The sequence below is a fragment of the Neolamprologus brichardi genome, chromosome 6 (genome assembly GCF_056152115.1).
Source record: "Neolamprologus brichardi isolate AB-2024 chromosome 6, ASM5615211v1, whole genome shotgun sequence".
NCBI lineage: Eukaryota > Metazoa > Chordata > Actinopteri > Cichliformes > Cichlidae > Neolamprologus > Neolamprologus brichardi.
The window spans coordinates 23,891,651-23,915,090 of record NC_142109.1 but is presented as its reverse complement, the minus strand read 5'-3'; the positions used below and the strand labels follow the sequence as shown (position 1 = coordinate 23,915,090).

General features: G+C 42.2%; 2 protein-coding genes and 1 non-coding gene across 3 annotated transcripts; 1 reads left to right on the top strand and 2 right to left on the bottom strand.

Annotated features, from left to right (window-relative positions):
- Positions 1 to 3,585: 3,585 nt before the first annotated feature.
- On the bottom strand, positions 3,586 to 9,275 carry LOC102781445 (uncharacterized). The gene is made up of 5 exons (XM_006787513.3): positions 9,057 to 9,275; positions 7,785 to 8,447; positions 6,796 to 6,882; positions 6,008 to 6,199; positions 3,586 to 5,486 (listed from the first exon to the last, which is right to left on the bottom strand). Exons 1-5 carry the CDS (start codon positions 9,127 to 9,129, stop codon positions 5,299 to 5,301), a joined length of 1,203 nt encoding a protein of 400 aa, XP_006787576.3. The 5' UTR covers positions 9,130 to 9,275; the 3' UTR covers positions 3,586 to 5,298.
- A 962-nt stretch (positions 9,276 to 10,237) lies between these two features.
- On the bottom strand, positions 10,238 to 10,310 carry trnar-ccg (transfer RNA arginine (anticodon CCG)). The gene has a single exon. It is a non-coding gene; the product is annotated as a tRNA-Arg (tRNA).
- A 304-nt stretch (positions 10,311 to 10,614) lies between these two features.
- Positions 10,615 to 22,642, top strand: LOC102781154 (importin subunit alpha-1-like). Its single transcript, XM_006787512.3, has 11 exons — positions 10,615 to 10,695; positions 11,001 to 11,114; positions 11,216 to 11,350; positions 11,805 to 11,893; positions 16,240 to 16,508; positions 18,094 to 18,188; positions 18,799 to 19,062; positions 19,450 to 19,683; positions 19,973 to 20,155; positions 21,218 to 21,367; positions 22,375 to 22,642. Exons 2-11 carry the CDS (start codon positions 11,049 to 11,051, stop codon positions 22,462 to 22,464), a joined length of 1,575 nt encoding a protein of 524 aa, XP_006787575.2. The 5' UTR covers positions 10,615 to 10,695; positions 11,001 to 11,048; the 3' UTR covers positions 22,465 to 22,642.
- Positions 22,643 to 23,440: the final 798 nt, after the last annotated feature.

The following is a 23,440-nucleotide window of genomic DNA, read 5'->3' as shown; positions in this document are numbered from 1 at the left end:
GGTCAGAGCACAGACTGTTTTTAGATGAAAGGAAGGCAGCAGTAACTCATGTAACCACTCATTACAAGCAAGGTATGCAGATGAGCATCTCTGGACGCACAACACAACAAGCCTTGAAGCAGATGGGCTACAAAAGCAGAAGACTACACTGGGTGCCACTCCTGTCAGCTAAGAACAGGAAACTGAGGCTACAGTTCACACAGGCTCACCAAAATTGGACAATTGAAAATTGGGTTCAAGTGGTAAGATCAAGAATTTGTTATAAACAACATGAAAGCATGAGTCCATCCAGCATTGTATCAAGTGGTATTGGGGATGTCTTCTTGGTACACTGTGTGCCCCTTTAAAAACCAACCTGAGTGTTGTTGTTAATCATGTCCATCCCTTTGTGATAAGTGTATTCTTCTGATGCCTGCTTACAAAAGCATAACACGCCATGTCTCAAATTACAAGTCTTTTCAAATGTGTTTCTTCAACATGACAGTAAGTTCACTGTACTTATACCGTCTCCACAGTCATCAGATTTCAACCCAATAGAGCTTTTGGGATATGGTGGAATGGACAATTCTCACCCTGGAGGTGCAACTGTTTGATGCTGTTGTGTCAACATGGACAAAAATCTTTGAGCCATGTTTCCTCTCCTTAGTGAATTTGAAGAATGAAAGCAGTTCTGAAAGAGAACGCAATTAAATACAGTTCTAGCAGGTTGTACCTAATAAGAGAGCTGATAAGCGTACACATAAAGTGTATACCAAAATCTTAACCTAATTTTAGCCACAGCAAGTCAGGCAGGTATGATAATAATTTTAAAATAGGTTACTGCATATAAATATAACATTTTAAGTCCATACAAGAAGCGTCCCTTCCCTTTGAATCAGTGAGACATGACCATATTGATAACTGAATGATCAAGAGCAGAACTGTAAGCAGTCCAGGGATGTTTTACTGACACTTTTAAAGAGAAAACCACAGCCGATGAGATGAAATAACAGCATGCATAGTCTCCAATTAAGCATGAAATATAAACAGCCAATTTTCAGCACAAAAGAAATGCTGTGCATGAACGAACAACAGGATGATCTCTCACATTCTTTGAATTTGTAACCATTTGAGTAAAAATGGCCATTTTTTCAAATCTCACAATGGTAAAGAATCCCTCCAAAAATCCTTAGTTCAGGATCTGGAGCATCTCCAAACGGTAATCACATCTACGCTGGCCCGAGGTCCATGTTTTAAAATAAATCTGCTCATAGCTTTTAATAAAACAACTGTTCTGGAGGAAGGTTCAGAGGAGGTTGGAGATTGTTACCATCATGGCTTTTCCGGTCAGGATGAGAATAAACAGTCAGCAATTACTTGTAGGATTCCTCGTTTTATTTGAATAATGCGTATAAAGGAAAGACACACATGGACTGTTAACTCTGAAAGGAAATAAAGTATGATGTAAGTCATTCAGTAACTCAAAAAAATACATGAACGCAGGAAACTCAACAGAAACTCTCCTCAGCTGCCAACCCATGTGGGAGTGAAGAAAGAGTGAGCTGTAGGTGAGTGCAGTCCTTATATAACGGGTGACAGGTGAATGCAATTAAGGGCAAGCACCACACCCAACCAAGGGTGAGGAAAGGAAACAAAGTGCATCTGGTGAAGTGAGTGTGCTGAAAGGTGAGCCTTTAAAACACCAACAGACCTAAATAATTACGTCCATGGCAATAAGCTCTTCCAATACCTGAGGGGCACGGTTCCTTGATTCAGAAACAAATGCTTCTATAAGACGATACCTGTCAATCTTGGTGTAAAATTGAGAAAATCTATCCATACTTTTTCTATCGTTCATCCATGGCCAGGTTGCAGATGCAGCAGCCTAAGCAGCAAAGCCCACACCTCCCTCACCCCAGGCACCTCCTCCAGCTCAACCTGGGAAACACCAAGGTGTTCCTAGGCCATCCGAGAGACATAATCTCTCCAGCATGTCCTGTGTCTACTCTGGGGCCTTTAGCAGGATATGCCCGGAACACTACACCCAGGAGACATCCAGGAGGCATCCTTGTCAGATCCCCAAATGACTTCTACTGGCTCGTTTCAATGTGGAGGAGTAGCATTTATCTACTCCGAGTCCCTCTTCAATGACTGAACTTCTCACCCTTAGGCTGAGCCAAGCCACCCTTTGGAGAAATCTAATTTCCAGTCTGGAAGCTCAGTTATTAAGAATTCATACATTTGCAACATTTTATGTATTTTACATAGCTTAACTAAGATGCACATTCCATCTCTTCCCCCCTCTTATCATGTTTTCTCTAATAATGCATTCAATTAAAAAAAAAAAGATGCAAAGGGAATATCATCATTTCCTGAGAAGGAAGCATGCATGCAGTAAACCAAACAGGACCAAGAATAGAACCTTGGGGTACACCGCAACACAAATTCACTGACTTCTTGCTACTTTATTACTTGGATGTTACATATTAACATTACTTTCGATATCTGTATCTACACCTGTTTTTGCATTAAAACAATACTGGTTTATTAACTGGGCAAGCTGGGGTAGATTACTCTCAGTGACCCATGGTAATTTGAATTGACATGATGAGAAACACTTGTCTTGTTGGGAACTGTTTTATAGAGAGGTTAGATGAGAGGCAGTCTGAAGCAACTGAAACAGGGGTCTCTGCAGGAGCCACAGCTAATTGTTCCTCTGAGGCCCCTTGGTGAGCTGATATGACTCCAAATATGAAGTTCAGCTTTCAGCTTAAATTGTTAGCTGCATGCTCAAGGCAAGCATGAGGGACAAGGTCATGACCCCTGCGCTGAGACACACCATCTATTCCTGTGATGAAATTACCAAGATGACACATCCAGCCACCTCCTGCTTTGATCTTTCACTTTTCTCACACACCCCTCTCCACAATCCCCCCACCCCCCACTCTTTAACTCTCCACTCACCACTAAATGGATCCAGAGATTCAAATGGACGCAGATGACCACAAGCCCGAAGTTGGTTGTGAGGGGCGTTCACACAGGAAGCAGCTCATAGATATTTTCACCCAACCTCCCCTCCCTTTTTTCTCCCCTCCCCCTCCTCTACATCCTCTGTCATGAGGAATGTGCTCCCGCTGTGATGGTAGCAACAATGTGCAGCAGGCTCCTGTTTCCTGCCCGTATGCATCTGTTCCCTCCAGCGCTGATCCCAGATAGGGGCTTCATCGAGCCTGGGAACTGACCTGGGCTGACATACATGCAGAGAGGGAGAAAAGAGGCTCAGCGCTGCCTGGATCAACATCCAAGTTCCCAAGTCAGTCTCTCTCTCTTCGTGGAGGCCAGGCCGAGACCTTTGGTTGCTAAACTCTAATTAGGTTGGTGACTCCTTGTCCGGCTCTCAGTGGGAATGACAATAAGGATCACTGTTGGTAGTGTATGTGTGACTAAAAGAGCCAGGGGGTGTTGGTTTAAAGATAAATAAATTCTTCGCAGGGCCACAGTACAAAACAAATACACACTTTTATTGAGTTCATGTTTAGTAAAGCAAAGTAAGCGTTCAGTGCAAATCTTTTCCCTCTCATAAGAAGCATGAGCTCAGGGTCGTACTACAGTTGAGCCTGGGATTTTTTATTAAATAAGAAAGACAGACGCAACAACACGTTCTCTACAATTTCACTTCTCTCCCTGCATTATTTTATAGAACTGTCTGTATTCCTCCTCCTCCTCTTTGCTCCCCACCTCACGTTTCCTCTGATCCTGCCGACGTACTTTAAATACCCCTTTTGAATGCTCACCGTCCAAGAGGAGTATGTGTTTGTTTGCAAGAGAGGAAAGCAATAGGCACTCCAAAAAGGAGCTGTGACGGAGGCACTTCTTTCAGTCGTGTGTCCAGGTGTGCGGAGGATCAGATTCCCGCGATTAGATTTATGGCGTACTCCCAACAACAGCGTATCTCCTCCTCCTCCTCCTCATTCAGCAAGACTCCTTTTGATGTCCCAGTCGACCTAGCCAGACATCATCATGAAATATATAATTAAACTAAAAGAAGTAAGCCGCTCTCGTGACATGCAAAATCTCTGCTCACTTTTTGTCTTTTTCTTCCCCCTCCTCTTCCTCCTCCACTGAAGGTTTGGTGCTGCTTTTAAGGCCCCCAATTCCCTTCCTTTTAATATTGCATTTCCTGCTTGCCATTATCAATCCACAGTGATGCCATGCACAGGACTGAGTGTTGCAAACCAACACAGTCCAATGCCATACAATATGTTGCATCCATTGGCTAATTAAAGCAAGATTTACATGTTATAAGTCTTCAAGAAGTTATAGAAACTGTTAATTACAGGGGAAAAAAGGATTTGGAGTAATTTTGGAACAGTCGTGCGTAGAAGTGTTTCAGTTCAACCAGATTTGCTCCATGTCTTTGTGTTGTTAGGTTATTGTGGAAATACAGAGCAAACTTTCAATTAAAGGAAAAAAAAAATTGTTTTTGTTAAATTAACAGCATAATCCACAATTCATCTAGCAATACCATGTATATTTCTCAAAGACCAAACCAAAGTATGACTGGAGGAAACTATGTAGGGGGGACACTGTTGCACTCATTAAATTGAAGGAATGAGGGGCTTTCTCTGCTTTTTTTATGTAAAGTTTTACAGGAAAGCTGAGTTAATTATCTCTGTAACATCCTGTGGTCTGTGTACCCTAAATGCCTTAATGTTTGGATCCTAACCCTATCATCTAGTGAATTTAAAGAAAGAGAAGAAATGCAAAATGTCCCAGAGTACTATGAGAATGATTTTTTAAAGACAAAAATCAAATATCGTGATATTGTTGGGTTAAAGGTTATGATTTACTATTTAAATGTTTATTCAGAAAACCCTTTTCTCAAGTAAAAGCATTACTCTTCCATAAAAATATTCCCACTCTGTAATATGTGAACTAAAGATGAGCCAAATTTCCCTTTTACATGCAATGCCTTATTAATGCAAGGATTTCATGAACCAGCCATGAATGGATGAAGAGTTTGTATGTTGACAAAATAACATTTGCCTCATGGAAAAAACATCATAAACCCATTTAATTGTAGCTGCTTGTGGTTTCTGTAAAAAGAAAGAAAGAAAAGAAAAAAGATCACAAGCCAGCAACTGTGGATTTTCAAAGATCGGTAAAAAGGAGATGATCCAGTCTTTGGCTAGCATCAAAGCAGTCCATATGAAACTCAGTCGATGCTTTCGCCACATGTCTTCTGTCTACGTGAGATCAGTTCACGTCTGCTGCAGTGTCTCTTCCCCTGCAGCGAGGGGCGATAGTCTTATCTCTGGTTCACCTACACCTGGAGCGCGTGGCCTCCAGAGCTTTCTGGTGTCGCCGCTTGTTGTATCTCTTGACGTAGCTGTTGCTTCTCAGGATGCCGTCCCCGGGCTTCAGTTTACCACCCAGCAGGTTCAGGAGGTCAGAGGGGAGGTGGCGTCTTCGGTGGTAGATCTGACCCATTATGATGTATCTGGTCCCTTGGGAAGAAAGAGAGCAAACGTTAAAGTGACGGAGGGGGGGAAAAGTGCAAAGTCAAAAATTTTTGTGTTTGCACTAAACACGTTCTGCTGATCTCAGGGAAAAGGAATTCCCACATCCCACATCCCACAAAGTGACGCTTTGGTGTTAAGTTGTCACATGGTTTTTAATTTATGGGTCTCAAGAGTTGCATTCTTGTAAAATATTAATTATCAAACTCTGTACTTCCCACGATTTGTTACTTTAATCTCATCTCTTGATTCCTCATGAACAAAGAACTTAAAAGCTAGAAGACACTATAAATATGAGTAAATATTAAGTGACATTTATCATTCAATTAGCTACACTGCATAACCAACAACAAATAAACATAATTAAAAGGTACACCGCTATTATTCTCATTCAGGAGAGCTCAACCGGCACAGTAATGCTTTGCAAGGATTCAGACCGTTGACTGTTTATCTCTGATGAAGCCAGTTTTTTGTTCTTTAGAGCTAAGGAGCTACACTGCAACACCTACCCAGTTTGATGTCAGGGCATGGCTTGCTACACTTGTAGGTGTCCAGGACCAGAAGGCGCACTTTGAAGAAAAAGCTGTCAGGGGTCACGTACAGACGGCTCATCTTGTAGAAGCCATCACTGCTGACCATCAGCGTAATGAGCCGGATTCCTCTGCGTAACACGTCGATGTCATGGACAATCCCATTGACAGCTATGTTAGAGAAAAACATGATCAGATCTTAAAATATCAGATTTTTATATCTTCATAACTCAGGCTTTGAAGGTGAAGCAATATTTTTGATGCGTTTATGAGGTGAAAATCCAGCTGCCAGCACCCCTAAAGCACTCTGTTTTGTTCATCTAATATAAAAACTGTTGGTCTTCAGGCTAAGCTCCTTCTAGCTTTGGCGTCTAAGTGATCAAACATAACCATGCATGTGAATAATGTATTTCCTTGAAACTACATCTAGTCTCAAAGGTCATAGTTTCATTATCCAGCTGTTGCATATATACATTTCTTTATTATCAGAACTTTAAAGGCACAGATAGATATTCAGCTCTTAATGCGTACATTTAAAAAGGAGAGTTAACTCCAAAAATTAAATTGAAGTACTTTTGCTCTAGCTTGTGCAAATTAACCATCCAAACTTTACCAACTTTGGAAATATTCTCAGAATAAATCCCTGCCTTTACTTGATGGGGAACAACAGTCCAGAGGACTAACATGTTAATGTGATTTTGTGTGTGTGTGATAAAGAAGACCAGCACTGAAAACCAGTCCATCTTTGTCTCACATTAGACACATACCAAATTCACTGTAGCAGTAATGCTCCTTCTCGTCCTTCTCCTTCCTGCACTCGCTCACACAGACGGCGTCATGTGTGAAGTCGGACTCTGTGGGGAAGTAGGACAAACACAGCGAGTCAGGGAATGACTGACTCTCATTCCAGCATCATTAGAAAAGACGAGGCTGTCATCGCGAAACCGAGGCGTCACATTCCTCGGCAGGGGGCTGGAGGAGGTGGACCGTGTCTCGGGATCACGCTGGTGGTACATTTTTTAACCTTAACTACAAAAAATCAGAGCTTTCCCCCTTGCTTTGCATTAGTTTCATTATAACCACGACTGGACTGCGCACAGGGGACGCATTGACAGCCAGAATTGAGGGAAGCGGTTATAATTAGTGGCAGGAGACTTTAATTAGCTACTAGAGGAAAAGACAAAACCAGCGCTCTCATCACAACCCTCTGTGTGAACTCTGTGACCTGTGTCAGCATACATGACATATATACTGGCACAGCAACAGATTGTACTTTTCAAAGTGATAATTAAATGGATATTTAAAGCGCAGGAAAGAAAACAGCAGTGTAAATTTAAACTCAGCAGGATCCACTTTTTGCCACTATAAGTTTATAATAAAATTGAGTTTGGGCCTTTTCTTGTGATCAAATGTCAACTTTCCATTAATGACACTACACTAAGAAAAATACTATCACAAAGCAGCTCTTTTTCATTCTGTAATAAATGTTTTTCTTGTTTTGATAATTTGCACTCATGTAATATATATTGTTTAAAGGCCAGAGGCTGCAGATGGTTACGAGTGAGAAATATTGTAATATTAAAGATCAAAGATGTTCCCATCTGGCTACAGTCTTATTCAAGTTTAATAATTTAAAATCTATACTCCCAGAAGGGAGTAAGGTTCAAAGATCCCATCAAAAGATATCTGGACCGCTCTGTAATTATGCACAGGTCACATTTTGAGGTCAGAAAACAAAAAAAAAATCCTCCCATACCTCGCCGCATGATGTCAAACTGATAAAGCAGGCTGGAGGAGCGCCGGTTAAAGATCACCGGTGGGCGGCTGTTGTTCCGGGTTGCTGCACTGATGCCAGACTGATAGAGACTGGACTTCCCTGGCCGGTTCTCCTCTGGGTCCATGCGTCGGTTGGGGGGATCTTTGCGCGGGGGAACAGCTGGTTGTTGTGGCTGAGCCTGAGGTTGGGTCTGAGGCGGCGCCCTGGGTCTGGAGTTGGGGTGTCCCTCTGGCTCGCCATGTTGAGGAGGACTGACGTTGGACTGAGCGTCCTGACTGGGTTTCTGTACTGTGCGGTTGGTGGAAGCCCCTGCAGCTGCTGTGACCTGGGTTTTGGGATGCAGACCAGCAACTTCTCCTCTGGCTTTCTCACTGTTGTGCTCCTCAGAACGGTCGCTCTTTGGGCCCTTTTTGCTCTTGCTGTGGGGACTGTGGTGGTGGGGGATGTGAGCCAGGTCAGTGTGCTTGGGCCACACAGCAGAAGGAAGAGGATGGAGGCTGAACTTGGACTCGCTGCTCTTGCTGCTCTTCTCTAGGAGTTCGTTGATGGGCAGGTTGGGCTCTTTAACCACCAGTCTGCTCTGATTGCTCAGAGCTGGATCCACAAAGCTGCTCTGACCCTTTTCTATCAGCGTGTACAGACCTGCAGTCGAAAGAAACAAAGCTTCCATTTAGTTGCACAGTTTGGCAAAAAGAGATCTACAACAATGGGTGAATTTTGTGTAATTGATAAAGTGGACCTTCCTTGAAACCTGGATAAATTCTTACTCATTACTCTATTATCAATAGAGTACAAACAATATTATGCTATATTATCCCTGTTATGCCTGAAATAATTACAGATTTGTAATTTTTGAAAAATACTGGACTGTTTATTGAACCTTATGATGAATAAAAATACATAAATAAATATGAATTTGCATATGTGAGTCTTAATTTGTATAATTTTTTGCTACATCTGCCATTTTTGTGCAAATCATTGTTCAGCAAAACAAAAACACTTAAGAGGGTTAGGGTTAAAAACATCACACTGGTGATGTAAGGGTATCAGAAATTCATCTATCAAATATGATGCACTTAATGTTACAGGGTTAAACCTAAAAGGTACAACATGAGGTCAAGTCACTCTCCATCTAAAGCATATTGCATATCTGTAATTGCATGTAATAACAGATATTTAGGCTATTTATGAATGATACTAATGTCACTGAACACAACGTTCAAAAAAGATTAAGAAAAATAATCCACTCACCATTAACGACATGCTCCTCTGTGTTGTAAAGAGGAAACACCATAAACAAAAGCGTCAAAGTAATCCCTGCCATCCTTCAAGCTCACTGTGGACACACTTTCAGGGGTCTGCTACACAGTTGGGATTCCTGGGATTTTTATAGGAGCTCTCAGGAAGGAGATGGGATGGAAAAGGGAGGTGGTGGGACGTCCCAAACACAGAAAATAAACACTTGGACGTGACACTCCTTTCATTCATGCACGGATTCTGAATAGGCCCGCAGTGTTGTTTACAGCCTGTGAGGGAAACTGTGACACTGTGTGCATATTGTCTGCTTCACACAAAGTCAGGTTTTATTCAAAGTGAAACTTTTCCTGGGATGTGGTTTCCAGTTGACTGTTTGAAGTTACATTACTCTGGTTTTTAGTTATTTAATAATAATTAACCTAGTTCTATTAAATAGGTAATAAATAGGAACAAGAGCTAATAAGACTTTCTAAGTTAACATCCTTCTTTACTTAATTTAAATACAGTTTTTAGATCTGACTGATCTATGTGTATTCACTGCCCTCTGCTGAGCAGAAATAGCGACATCTGAAAACAGTGGTGGCAGATGTGTTTTTTAATGTCTGATATATTGGTTTATATTGTTAAATAGGCTGTAGTCAACAGGATATAAACAAATAACCTATTTTGAATGTATATTTATAAATTTGTGTTATTCAAATATATTTACAGAGCTGTTAGCTGCTGCTATTTCTGTTGCTCTGTCGCGCATAAGACGGTGGTTTACTGCTCATCTTTGTCTCCAGGATGGTCGTGGCTGTGCTACAGACAGTTTAGATGGCCATAATATTGTGGTACAGGTTCTCTGAGGCCTTTTTTCATAGATCTGCTGTATGTTACCTATAGAGAGGTTTTTGTTCTTTTCAATTTTTTTTTTTTTACATTTTATATATATTAAATATAACTGTGCAGATCAATTGAATGGGTTTATGAACAAGGCACAAACCATAAAATGTTGAAAACAGCTTGTTACCGAATTCATCGCTGGTCATATGTTCAGCCCAATGACTGTAAAAAAAAATTAATCTCGTTAGTATTATCACACAATGTACAACCGGATGTTCCAATGTTCCAACGTTCTTGTTTCTGAGTCTGTGAAAGAGCTCACAGTAGAACCCCGAAAAGGAAGCTAAATACGACCCAGATGGGACTCGAACCCACAATCCCCAGCTCCGGAGGCTGATGCCTTATCCATTAGGCCACTGGGTCATTACGTAGCATAGGTGGGGAAAATTCAGTCATGAAAATAGAAAATCGAATATGTAGTCAGTGGTATTACTCATTTACTTAATACTAAAGGTTATATTTGTTTTTTATTTAAAAGAGGAATAATTCGCAATGAAAAAAATTACAACCCAGCAATAGCATTTAGCACACGAAGAACAAGCTAACGCACAGAAACGTTAACAGGTTTTCTCGCGATACTGACAGCGGTTGCCTTTGACAACATATTTGTTGTTTGACGCTTCTTTTCCTTAAACGTGACCAATGAGGCGGTGCTAAAAAATCCAACTGGCCAATTAAAAATCAGAAAAATTGGAACGTCGTTACATGACGTCGTGCATATATTAAAAGAATACAAGAAATCTGAACGGTAAGCACGTTGTACATGCTATGTGGCTAATAGTGCATTTATTTGTTTTTTCTCTTATTGAAATTGCTATTGAGCTTTTGTAATTGCTAATACAATGTATAACCTTTGTTTTCTGAGTTTCAGCGGGGTTTTAGATTATTAGACAGACCTTGTATCTGAAGGGCCACATGGTGTTAGATAACCGGCTTGGCTTCGAGACAACCGCCTGGTTAGCTAGCTCAGCGTCTGCTTACTAGTTGACACCCGAAACTAAAAGCAACCGTGGCTGCTGCCGCTTATTTTTTGTCGTTGTGAAATTATTACAGGTAGCGTCTGATTTTAGTGGAATCGATTGTGTTGCTCAACGGTCAGGAATGTCAGCGGGCACGGACAACGGAGCGAGACTCAACCAGTTCAAAAATAAAGGAAAAGATGCTAATGTAAGCTCTGAACCTAGCAGTAAACGTCAGAGAGTTAATTCGGTATCCCAAATGCGCTGAATGGTGTGGTATATCTTTTATTTGTGTGTCGGTATAATCAGGAGCTGAGGCGCAGAAGAGCGGAAGTCAATGTGGAGCTGCGAAGAGCCAAGAAGGATGACCACATCCTCAAGAGGAGAAATGTCCACAGCCTTCTGGACGAGCCAACGTCCCCTCTGCAAGAGAAAGACCCCAACGTAAGGGTAATCAGCAGGTTATCTGTGTTTGGTTTGGCTGTGAGAGTAAAGGTGACCCACCTGATATAACCACAGCTGCTTAACTTGTTTGAAACATTGGATTGTTACAGAAGTTTACTCGTTATGAGCAGGATGTAACAACTTCCAAAGAAACACCTGTGCCGAGCGTGCACACAGGAAGAACAAAAGCTAAGCCTGCTCAATTTGCAAGCATTATCCAAAGGTCACTAAATCTTGGAGCAGGTGTCTGTCTGGTGATAACAGACTGTTGACTGTTGAAAAAAATGTATGTCAGATAATTTATAAAATGTCCATTTATAATTGAGATATGTTGCCCCGATTGAGTTACCATGACCTAAAAACATTCAAAGCAAGTTCCTCTAAATGTGTTATTTTTAACTGCTCTGGTTTTATTGGCAGTAATCCCCTTTCATTTCTCTTTCTGTTTTCATAGCCTCCTCCTCACTGGACTGTAGAGGAAATTGTCGGAGGTGTAAACAGCGAGAATTTAGATCATAAGCTGCAGGCAACGCAGGCAGCCAGGTAATACTTGTAATGCTGGGTTAATTGACTGTGTGTGGGTGTGGATGTGTGACACAGTTGCTCAGTGACAACCTCAGGCTGGAAGAAAAAAAAAGGTTGTGTAATGAGGCACTTGTGCTTTTGTAGTGTATTATAGTGTACATATTTTTTATCAGTGCAATTTGCACTACTCTGTTGCACTCTCAGTTTTTTTACTTTTTTAAACGTAACCTAATTTTTAATATATATATATTTTTTAAATCTGTGTTGTATATATATATGAAATGTTTGTGCTTTCTCCCAGTAAAAGGGACTTACTATGGGCCTGTGGCACTTTAACTTTGTTTATTTGTTGTACACTCCATCCATCCATCCCTAGAAATCCTGTCCATAAAAATTATGAACAGAACCGGTGACAAAGGGCAGCCCTGGCGGAGCCCATCACCCACCGGGAACGAGTCCGACTTATTGCCGGCAATGCGAACCAAGCTCTTGCAACGGTTGTATAGGGATCGAATGGCCCGTAGCAATGGGCCAGGCACCCCATACTCCCGCAACACCTCCCACAGGACACCCCGAGGGACACGGTCGAATGCCTTCTCCAAGTCCACAAAACACATGTAGACTGGTTGGGCAAACTCCCATGCACCCTCAAGTATCCTCGAGAGGATGAAGAGCTGGTCCAGTGTTCCGCGACCAGGACGAAAACCGCATTGTTCGTCCTGTATCTGAGGTTCGACTAGCGGACGAACTCTCCTTTCCAGCACCCTGGCATAGACTTTCCCGGGGAGGCTGAGGAGTGTGATCCCCCTGTAGTTGGAACACACCCTCCGGTCCCCCTTCTTAAAGATGGGGACCACCACCCCGGTCTGCCAGTCCAGGGGTACTGCCCCTGATCTCCACGCAACATTGCAGAGGCGTGTCAGAAGACCCTTATGAAAAGAACACCGAGGGAACAGTTTACCCTGCCCAGGACAGGGTTACCGGGGCCCCGCCCTGGAGCCAGGCCCGGGGAGGGTGCCCGAGGGCGAGCGTCTGGTGGCCGGGCCTTAGTCCATGGGGCCCGGCCGGGCACAGCCCGAAGAGGAGACATGGGCCCATCCTCCCGCAGGCCCACCACCCGCAGGAGGCGCCATAGGGGTCGGGTGCATTGTGTGCCGGGTGGCGGCCAGGAGCGGAGGCCCTGGCGGACTGACCCCCGGCTGCCAAGACTGGCAATAGGGACATGGAATGTCACCTCTCTGGTGGGGAAGGAGCCTGAGTTAGTGCGTGAGGTTGAGAGGTACCGGCTAGATATAGTCGGGCTCACCTCTACGCATGGCTTGGGCTCTGGAACCAGTCTCCTGGAGAGGGGCTGGACTCTGTCTCAGTCTGGAGTTGCCCCTGGTGAGAGGCGGCGAGCTGGGGTGGGTATTCTAATATCCCCTCGGCTTGCTGCCGGTACGTTGGGGTTTTTCCCGGTGGACGAGAGGGTTTGTTCCCTGCGCCTTAGGGTCGGGGAACGGGTCCTGACTGTCATCTGCGCTTATGCACCGAGTGGCAGTTCGGAGTACCCAGCCTTCTTAGAGTCCCTGGGGGGGGTGCTGGAAGGTGCTCCACCTGGAGACTCTGTTGTCCTGCTGGGAGACTTCAATGCTCACGTGGGTAACGACAGCGAGACCTGGAGGGGCGTGATTGGGAGGAACGGCCTCCCTGATCTGAACCCGAGCAGTGCTTTGTTATTGGACTTCTGCAAGGCTCGCAAAATTTCAAAATCTCTGGTAGCCCTTCGGGCAGGCATTCTTCAGTTTTTGGTAGCCCAAAATAAATTTAAGTAGCCCGAATAAAAAAAGATTTTTTTTTTACGTTTTGTTTCCTTTACAATATTATACATTAAAGTATAATATTGTAACGGAAACAAAAATTAATCAAAAAAATTGTTAAAATACAAATCACAACAACTGTATAAAAATTAAAACCATCAACTCAAATACTTGGTTCTAATTGAACAGAAATTTCTATGAACTTGTAAGAACTGTGTAGAACATGAATCAGTCTGTGTCAGATCCTGAATCTGAAATTTTCACTGAAATCAGGGGTAAGAAGTATGTGGAACCAAGATCTAGGCCATTTGCTTTTTGAAGTTTGCAAGGACTGCTAAATTCTGCCAATGGTAGTTCACTCTTTGCAATATAGCACGCTGTTCTAAACAGCTTTTTCAGGAGTTCTTGTTGTGCTTGGTTTATTTGTAGTATGTTTTTTTGCAATTGGTGTTTGTTCTGGGAAAGATACTGCAGACTGGGCAATAATGCATTTCTTGCATTTCTCATGGGTTCTGATGGGGTCTTTCTTAAAATGACTGGTCCCAGTAACAAAGGCGCTTGTCGACTCAGAAATCAAATGAAACTCACATCACACCTGGCAGAACATCATGATATTTAGCTCGTCATATTCCAGCCACAGAAATTCTTTTGTCCATGAAACCAAAAAAGCTGCGCTTTCTTTTTGCCTCATAGTCTGATTTGTCCAACACGTTCTCACTCCCAAAGCGTAACATTTTAGGCTAGGTGACAAATCGTCAACATATTACGTTTTCGGCTACCCACCGTATGGACTCAATCTACACATGTTCGCTCTTTTCCTTCAAATAGCTTAGAAACACGCTATTTAACATCATTTAAGTCCTGTTTAAGGTGAGGAAAAAGGTTATGGTTAGGGCTAGGGATAAGGTTAGGTTTAGGGCTGGAATACAGGGCTGGAACGTTGATTACCGCGGGAGCGTCATTGCACTGCATTTCAGCCATAACCCGCCGCGTTCCTAAGGAACGCCGCGGGACGTGACAAAACGTCGCCATGTTACGCCTCGGGAGTGAGAACGGGCTCGATTTGTCATATCTTTTCCGTTTTGTGATTGGCTTTTCTTTGGCTGCCCCTTCTTCACCCTGACCTGTCTTATTTGGCTCTGCAGAACTAAAATACCAGCATAAATCCTGCTGCTTTTACACACGTACTTACATAATGATCAGTGATTCTTTGCGCACTCAACCTCTGACATGTTTAAGCTTGCTGCGAGAGATTTCACTTGTCGCGTTTGAATAGTAAGCTAATGAGTGATAAGACGATGTCAGAGGAATTGGTGCGCAATTAATCGTCACTCACCAATCAGTGCTGCCTCTCTCTATACACCGTTCACGCGATCGCAAAATGAAAGTGAAAGCAAAAAGCAAGCGCAAATTCAAACGCGATTTCAATATGTCACATATTGACAGTGGCTCATCGATGCCAATGACATAATTACTCTGCTACATTGGCGAAAGAATGCAAAAGCACTGACATATATTTTCCTATGATAGCCCGACGGGCTAGCCCCGGGACGTCGGGCTAGCAATTTTGCGAGCCCTGTTCTGTGCTAATCACAGTTTGGCCATAAAGAACACCTTGTTCGAACATAAGAGTGTCCATAAGTGCACGTGGCACCAGGACGCTCTAGGCCGTAGGTCGATGATCGATTTTGTAATCGTATCACCAGACCTGCGACCATATGGTCTGGACACTCGGGTAAAGAGAGGGGCTGAGCTGTCAACTGATCACCACCTGGTGGTGAGTTGGATCAGGTGGCGGGGGAGGACGCTGGACAGACCTGGTGCACCTAAACGTGTAGTGAGGGTGTGCTGGGAACGACTAGCAGAGGCCCCAGTCCGCGAGATCTTCAACGCACACCTCCGGCAGAGCTTCAACAGCATTCCGAGGGAGGCGGGGGACATTGAGTCCGAATGGACCATGTTCAGCTTCGCCATTGCCGAAGCTGCTGCATTGAGCTGTGGCCGCAAGGTGGTTGGTGCCTGCCGTGGTGGTAATCCCCGAACCAAATGGTGGACACCAGAGGTGAAGGGAGCCACCAGGCTGAAGAAGGAGTCCTATCAGGCTTGGTTAGCCTGTGGGACTCCGGAGGCAGCCGACAGGTATCGACAGGCCAAGCGGAATGCGGCTCGGGCAGTGGCTGAAGCAAAAACTCGGATGTGGGAGGAGTTCGGAGAGGCCATGGAAAAGGCTTTCAGACTGCCTCGAAGAGATTCTGGCAAACCGTCAGGGGTCTCAGGAGGGGAAAGCGGTGCTCTACCTGCACGGTGTATAGTGCTGGCGGAGCGCTGCTGACGTCGACTGAGAAAATTGTCAGGCGGTGGAAGGAATACTTCGAGGACCTCTTTAATTGCACACTGTACTATTCTTATTCTTTGTCCTGTTTCTGTAACACTCTCTATCTGCCTGTAGTTATATCACTGGTATTACTATTTTAATGATATTAAACAGTTTGAAAATTGATTTTCTTTTACTTTTAAGTTACTTCGATTTTAACAACGATCCAACTGTGTTTTTCTGATTCACAGAAGGCTACTTTCCAGAGAAAAACAGCCACCCATTGACAGCATCATTGCTGCTGGACTCATCCCAACGTTTGTTAGTTTTCTGGCGTTGTCTGAATGCCCCCCCATCCAATTTGAGGCAGCTTGGGCCCTGACTAACATTGCCTCAGGTACTTCAGACCAGACTTCTGCTGTAATAGATGGAGGGGCCATTCTAGCTTTCATCAGCCTGGTGACATCACCCCATCAGCACATCAGCGAACAGGCCATTTGGGCTCTGGGTAACATTGCAGGTACTGTGGCTCACAAAACTCAACCTCTTTCTTTGGATTTGATGTTATTTTATGTACTTCTGTGCATTACTACATCCTACACTGTTCCAGGTGTATGCTCTGATAGTTTTGATGTCAGCATGTATTGTAGATTATTGTGGACAATTGTGCCCACTTTAGTTCATCTGGAGTTCCATTTAGCCTGTGATATTAAAGGCTTTAGAGTGCATTTCTGTATGTATACAGTAGTTGTGCAACGGATCACGGTTGATCCGTAATCCGAACCGATCCCGCTCCACGGTTCGGCATGCACGTGATCCGAAGATTCGAAAAAGAAGGGGAAAAAAAGTATGTGCATGGTGCGCGTGGGGAGTCTGTCAAGCGATAGTTATGGCCAGCGCTAGTGGTCCAAGTGGAGGAGCAGAGGCGTTTACCGTGAGATTTTTGATCCATTGCACCACTAGTATACAGTAAAAAGTGCGTTGTTGCTGAGTCCCACATTGGGTCCATTTTCCAAAGGTGATTAAGCAAAAAACTAGAAGTCTGAAATTTTAGTTTTGCTAACCTTGTGTACTTTCAAAGTACCGTATTTCCCGGACTACAAAGCGCACCTGAATATTAGCCGCACAAGCTAAAATCAGGGGAAAATCCTGTTTTGTACATACACAAAGGGAATTGTCAGGAAAGAGATGGCTGTTTGGAGACACACCCCTTTTATTAATATTTTGAAAAACAAGTTATGGGTACATATTTGCATAACTTTTTAGGTATATGTACGAGTAGCGGTAATTACAAGTACGAAACATGTACTGTGCTTCATAAATGAGTAACAAATGTAGTACATAACAATAACCTACAGCACACCAGAAAAATAGATTCGGACTACCTTTTAGGCTCAGGTGCAGTGACACGGCTTTAACAAGAAGAAAAGTCAGTCATTCACCACCATCTTCCTGCGCACTAAAACCACCAAAGTCCTCTTCTCCAGTGTCGGAAACGAACAGGCTCAGGGTGGCTTCGTCATCCACTCTCCGCTTCTTTCCTTCGTTGTCACTTTCAAAACCAAAGAAATCCTCGTTGTCAGTGTCAGAGTCGAACACCCTCTGAAGGGCCGTGGCGGTGTCTCCATCATGCAGCAGTTCAGCCCTTCGAAATCCGTTGGTGATTGTGGATGTTTTCACACTTTTCCACGCTGTCAGAATCCACTGGTGGAGTTGGGCCTAACTTGCTTTTCGCAAGTTTATTGCCGCTCATCATCCACGCCTCCCACTGAACGCGTAGCGCTACTTTGAAGTTTGTTTTTCGCGCTACTTCGTACGGCACTACGTTGCCTGGCGGACGGACATGTGACCAACATACCACTCTTGAACCCCGATCCTTCCGCCAGGCAACGTAGTGCCGGAGAACAGCGGAACAAACAAAACAAATCGTCTTACGATATGAGAAAAATCATGGACAATCCATAGAAAAGCCGCACCTGACTAAAAGCCGCAGGGTTCAAAGCTTGTGCAAAAAGTAGCAGCTTATAGCCCGACAATTACGGTATCTGCCTTTATGTGCCTTTTTTTCTGATTACTCTAAAGATGTTTTTTTCCTCTAAATGTAGGTGATGGGCCCAGTTCCAGAGACCTAGTGATCTCACATGGTGGTGTCCATTCACTCCTGGCTTTGCTGTCAGCCCCTGACCTGTCTGTATTTCCTGTGAGTTTCTATCAAATATTATTGAGCGTTTAACAGACATTTGTATTAAATTATCTCACGATAAATACATCAACAACCTGAACAAGTTGAAACAAACAGCTTTTATACCTTATATAAAAAAACAGCAATTTTCTGGCATTCTATAAACAATTAAATATGTAATTAAAGACCAATCCAAAAATGAAGCTCAAGTAGATTGATATTTACCCCTTAAAATGTGTCAATGAGGCCTTAGCATGAGCTGTGAATTTTTTATTCCCGTTCAACAGGTAATGCATACCTTTAGCTGGCAGTAGTGAGGTCACTGGTTTGATTTGGGCAAATTGGGCAGTTATTTACTGGGGTAATCCATAGTGCACACGTTCCCTCTGAGCTGCTCTCATTTTATTTTTGCAGGTGTTACTAAAAGCTTTTTTTAGTTCAAGTTTTTTATTTTTGGGTGTGTTGTTAACTATGAGGTCATGTTGTTTAAGGCACTGAGCTTGTACAGTTTGAAGACTCTCTCGAAAAGAGTTACTTATCTATTTAATGTCATTATAGTAATTCACTAATAATCACATTTGTGATCATTGTTAGAAAATAACACTTGAATCTAAACCCACTATACCAGCCCGCTTACCTGCGCAATATCACTTGGACCATATCCAACCTGTGTCGGAACAAGAACCCCCCACCTCCTTTGGAGGCGGTGCTGCAGCTGCTTCCAGCCCTTGTGCGCCTCCTGCATCACGATGACAAGGAGGTGTTGACGGACACCTGTTGGGCTGTGTCCTACCTGACCGATCACACCAATGAGAGGATAGAGGTGGTTGTGCAGGCTGGCCTGGTGCCCCGTCTGGTGCAGCTACTCGCCTGTGGGGAGCTCAGTATTGTGGTATGTGGCAGTGCAATTTATTAAACTCTGACTGTTGTATTTGTTTAGTTATCAAATATTCCCACTAATTTCAGATGCTATGATGGAGACTGATAGAGGCTTGGTGTCCTGTTAAGTTTGCAGCTGTTGGCGGTAAAACAGCATATCCAGAATTCACAACAGGGGTTGAAGTTATACACTATGGCCTCTTGGGTCACTTTCTTCCATCTAATCAATGCTGAACACAAAGATAGAAATATTCTCTTTGGTTCTTTCTTCATTACTTTTTTATTATATATAATCTGTTTTATTTATATTACATGAAGGTCAGGTGTGTGATTGTATTCCGTATACTTTCTAAATTGAGAATGCTTAAAATAACCAGCTTGCTCTTGCTCTACCTCACAGACTCCAGCCCTGCGCTCACTTGGCAACATTGTGACTGGGACAGATGAGCAGACCCAGTGTGTGCTGAATGCAGGTTCTCTGGCATTGTTTCCCAGCCTTCTGCGCCACCCAAAGCCAAACATCCAGAAAGAAGCTGCGTGGACAGTGTCCAACATCACCGCCGGCAAGGACAACCAGATTCAGGAAGTTATAAACGCAGGCCTGATCCCCATCCTGGTGGAGATCCTCCAGCAGGTCAGAGTGCTACCAGAAATTAGAGCAGACTTGTTACATGTGTCCTTATTATTAAATACATTTATATTAAACTTGGCAGTGTTTAAAACAAAGGAGGAAATAAATAAAATAAATCTTTATTTATAGATCTGCTATAAACACCAACTTCTCTGTAGCTAATTAGAACCTGATCAGTATAGTCGTTGAATCTTCCCCCAACTTTTCTGTAACCTTCAGCAATTTATTTATTTGATAATTTTGTTTATAATTTTTCTGATATAAAAACTGAATTGATGGATTTCCTGTCTAGGGAGACTACAAGACGCAGAGAGAGGCAGTGTGGGCTGTTACCAATTATACCAGCGGTGGAACAGTGGACCAGGTGGCCTACCTGGTTCATTGCAATGTGCTAGAGCCTCTGCTCAATCTGCTGATAACCAAGGACAGCAAGATTGTTCTAGTCATCCTGGATGCAATATACAATATTTTACAGGTATAATAAAAGGCTAAAGTGAAACTGCAGTTTCTGCTTGGTAGTTCTAAACTGAAACCAATCAAAATGGTGGAGTTAATGGTGTGTGGAATAGATTTCAACTTGGCTGAAAACGCAGACATATTCTGAGTCTCTCTTTAGACTCTAGCCAATCAACTCGGTGTTTTATGAAAACAACCAGTTAGACATTAAAATATAACAGCCCTTTTCCTCTATTACCAGCTCAGCTCCACTCAGTTTTTTAGGGCTTTCCATTTGGTTGTATTACCTGGTACCAGGTACTTTTTTAGTTCCAAGTGATCTGACGCGATCTGAAATGTGACATCACCGTACTGCATGCCACCCGTTGGCTGATCAGTGCTGTCACTCGATGAGTCATGAGAGTGACTTCTTTACAAAAATCAAAACCACCCTTTTCGAAACTCAAAAACGAGGGAAATGACTACACAAAAACAACACAGTGATCCTCAAGTCTGACAAAAACCATACACCGAGCAGCAGTTATACACATATTGTAGTGTTGTGTTTGTGCAAACAAATGACATGATGGGACTATAGGCTGCATTGCTATAATGACTCCAGGCACATTAGGTGGTACTCAGTTGTAATGGAAAACGACTGAAACTGAGTCGAGCCAAGTAGGTGTGTAGACAAAAAGTCAGATTCATAGTTTCATTGGTGCGTTAAATTAACATTAAAAACTAAGTCAAAATATAATAATAGAAACGATCTTCATAGCATTGAAAGTTTTTTCTATTTTAATCTGAGCCTCTAATATGGCTCATTGCTATATCTCATTCAAAACAAGAAATGAGGGAACCTGAAAAAATCTTTTATCCTTATTTTGGAGTTGTAATTGGCATTTAGTTTTTAGGTTTGCAACATAAACTGTTAGACTTAATTTCAAGTATTTTTTTTAAAGGGAAAACTTTAATGCCAGAACTCTAGCAATATTAAAAAGTCAAAGTTTCAAGAACTGAAGTAAAATGATAACTGTTAGGTTAGGTTAATCATTTCTGTGTGGAAAGTTTTGATCTGACATGAGTTTCCCTTTCTGCACAGATGGCAAAAAAAACCGTAGAACTTCAGAAACTGTGCCTAATGATTGAGGAGCTGGGTGGTTTGGACAAGATTGAAGCACTGCAGTCCCACGACAATGAAGCAGTCTACAAGTCCTCGCTTAATATTATAGACACATTCTTCTCTGACGAGGTAGGTGTTCCTCCTAACAAGGTTCCCATCAGATACTCATATAGCAGGTGAAAGTGGAGCAGTCAAATCGGTTTGAAGAATGGTTGACAGCAACAGTGTTCAGCATCGACAATGAAAGCATTCAGATAACGCTGTATGCAGCTTGAAATTAATGATGTTGACGGACCACAGTGGGTTCATTTAAAACGGGGGCATCTTTAAAAACTTGGTTAATTTTACACTTTGGAAAATGTAAAGATAAATCATCAGTCTAAATTGTTTTTAAAGTCATAAACCAGGCTTTTAGAAATAATTTGTAAAAATTCCAAAGAGATGTTCGCCTTTGCCACTCAGCACCCTCCTTAAAATCCCTTCATGCGCCTTCTGTGAACAGTTTATTTTTTGTATTATCTAGATTTACTTTGAATTAAATTCTTGCCTGAACCTAAAAAAATAATGTGTAGAGTCATCAGTCAAATCTAATCAAAAACACTTAGAGGTTCACTGATCTTGGCTCTAGTGCAGCCTGTCCGTACGCAGTCTGCCTTTTAATATTAACCACTTTACAGAGACCCTTTCATAGCTAAAAGAATACGCTCTTCTTGGTCGAGTCTACCGGAGTAGACATTTATGTTCACATCCAGGAGCAGATGGACTATAGGGACATGTTTTGGAGAGAGGCCAGGCCACATTGCCATAACTTGGTTAGGATTGCACCATGTAATTGTGATATGGAAAAAGAGAGAGGAAACTAAAACCAGCTTCTTCAGGGAAGAAGCAGCTGCTTTGTCATCAACAGCAACATGGGCAGAGAGTGCTCTGCTCTGTGTTGTCCAGTCATGCACAGGGTTAATTTCTGAATGGTGTTGTGTCTGAATCACAAATGTCAACAATTTAACTGACTGATGAAACCAACAATCTTATTTGTCTCATGTCTGAAAATCTTCAGTGTGTGTACGTGAGACATCCCAGAAACATTACCATAACTTGGTTAGTCGTCTAATGCTTCTCTCAAACTTGCCTTTTAGAATGACGTTGAAGAGTCGGTTGTTCCTGAGGCTGGAGGAGACTGCTTTGCCTTCCACATCCCCGAAGACCAAAGCACTTTTAAATTTTAACACGTCCACTTATCTTTTTGTAACATAAACAAATAGTAATTGTTGCATTGTGGTTCTTGTTGTTGGGGGGAGGGGGCAAATTTTTTTTAGTCTTTTGAACTTTGTACTTAACAGCATAGAAAAATAAATATACATGTTTTTTTAAAAAAACATTTGTAAATAAACCTTTATTAATTCATATGGAGTTTTATTGATTGATGTTTCATCTGTTTCCCTGTGTGTGTATAACAAACAATGAGCTTATGCTTTTTTATAAAACAGAAATTAATTAGAAAATTAATAATGATTCATCATTAATTATAATGATTATTTTATTTTAACTTATTTTTATTAAATAAGCTTGTGCAAACTAGTGGATTAATTTCAGATGCACAGTTTTGTTGCGCTAAACGGGCAGTACGTCTTCACCACCACTAGGTGACACTGTATTTCTACTTTTGTTAGGTTTAAAAACAAGGTGTGTCAGTGTATTAACTATAGTCTGGATGGAATTTCAGTTTTGCACTATATTGTATTTTATATTGGGGTGATGACTTGGAAGGTTCTATGCATCTATACAGCAGGTAACCTTGGGGTGGGGTGGCACCACTTGTTTTGAGCTAACTGGTTTCATTATTTGAGAGTTTAGAGCATATTTTTCGCCTGAGGTTCACACTACATCTTTGTTACTTCAGACGACCCTTGAGCAAAGTTTGGAATTATATATATTTTTATATTAGTTTTGTGTTTAAGTGTTTCAAAATTAGAAGGCGTCTAATTTAATTATTTCTTGATTCAGTAAATCTTTTGGTTTTATATACTGGCGTATTAGTTTTATGCATTTTTAAAAAGCATTTTTATATGAGCTTTGCTATAAAATTATACCCCTCCTTCAATATTATTCATCATAGTTTTGTTTGTTTTTATTTCCAAACATATAAATATGCTTCCTTTTACTACAACAGTTAACCATGATAGTTTTCTAATATCAAAACAT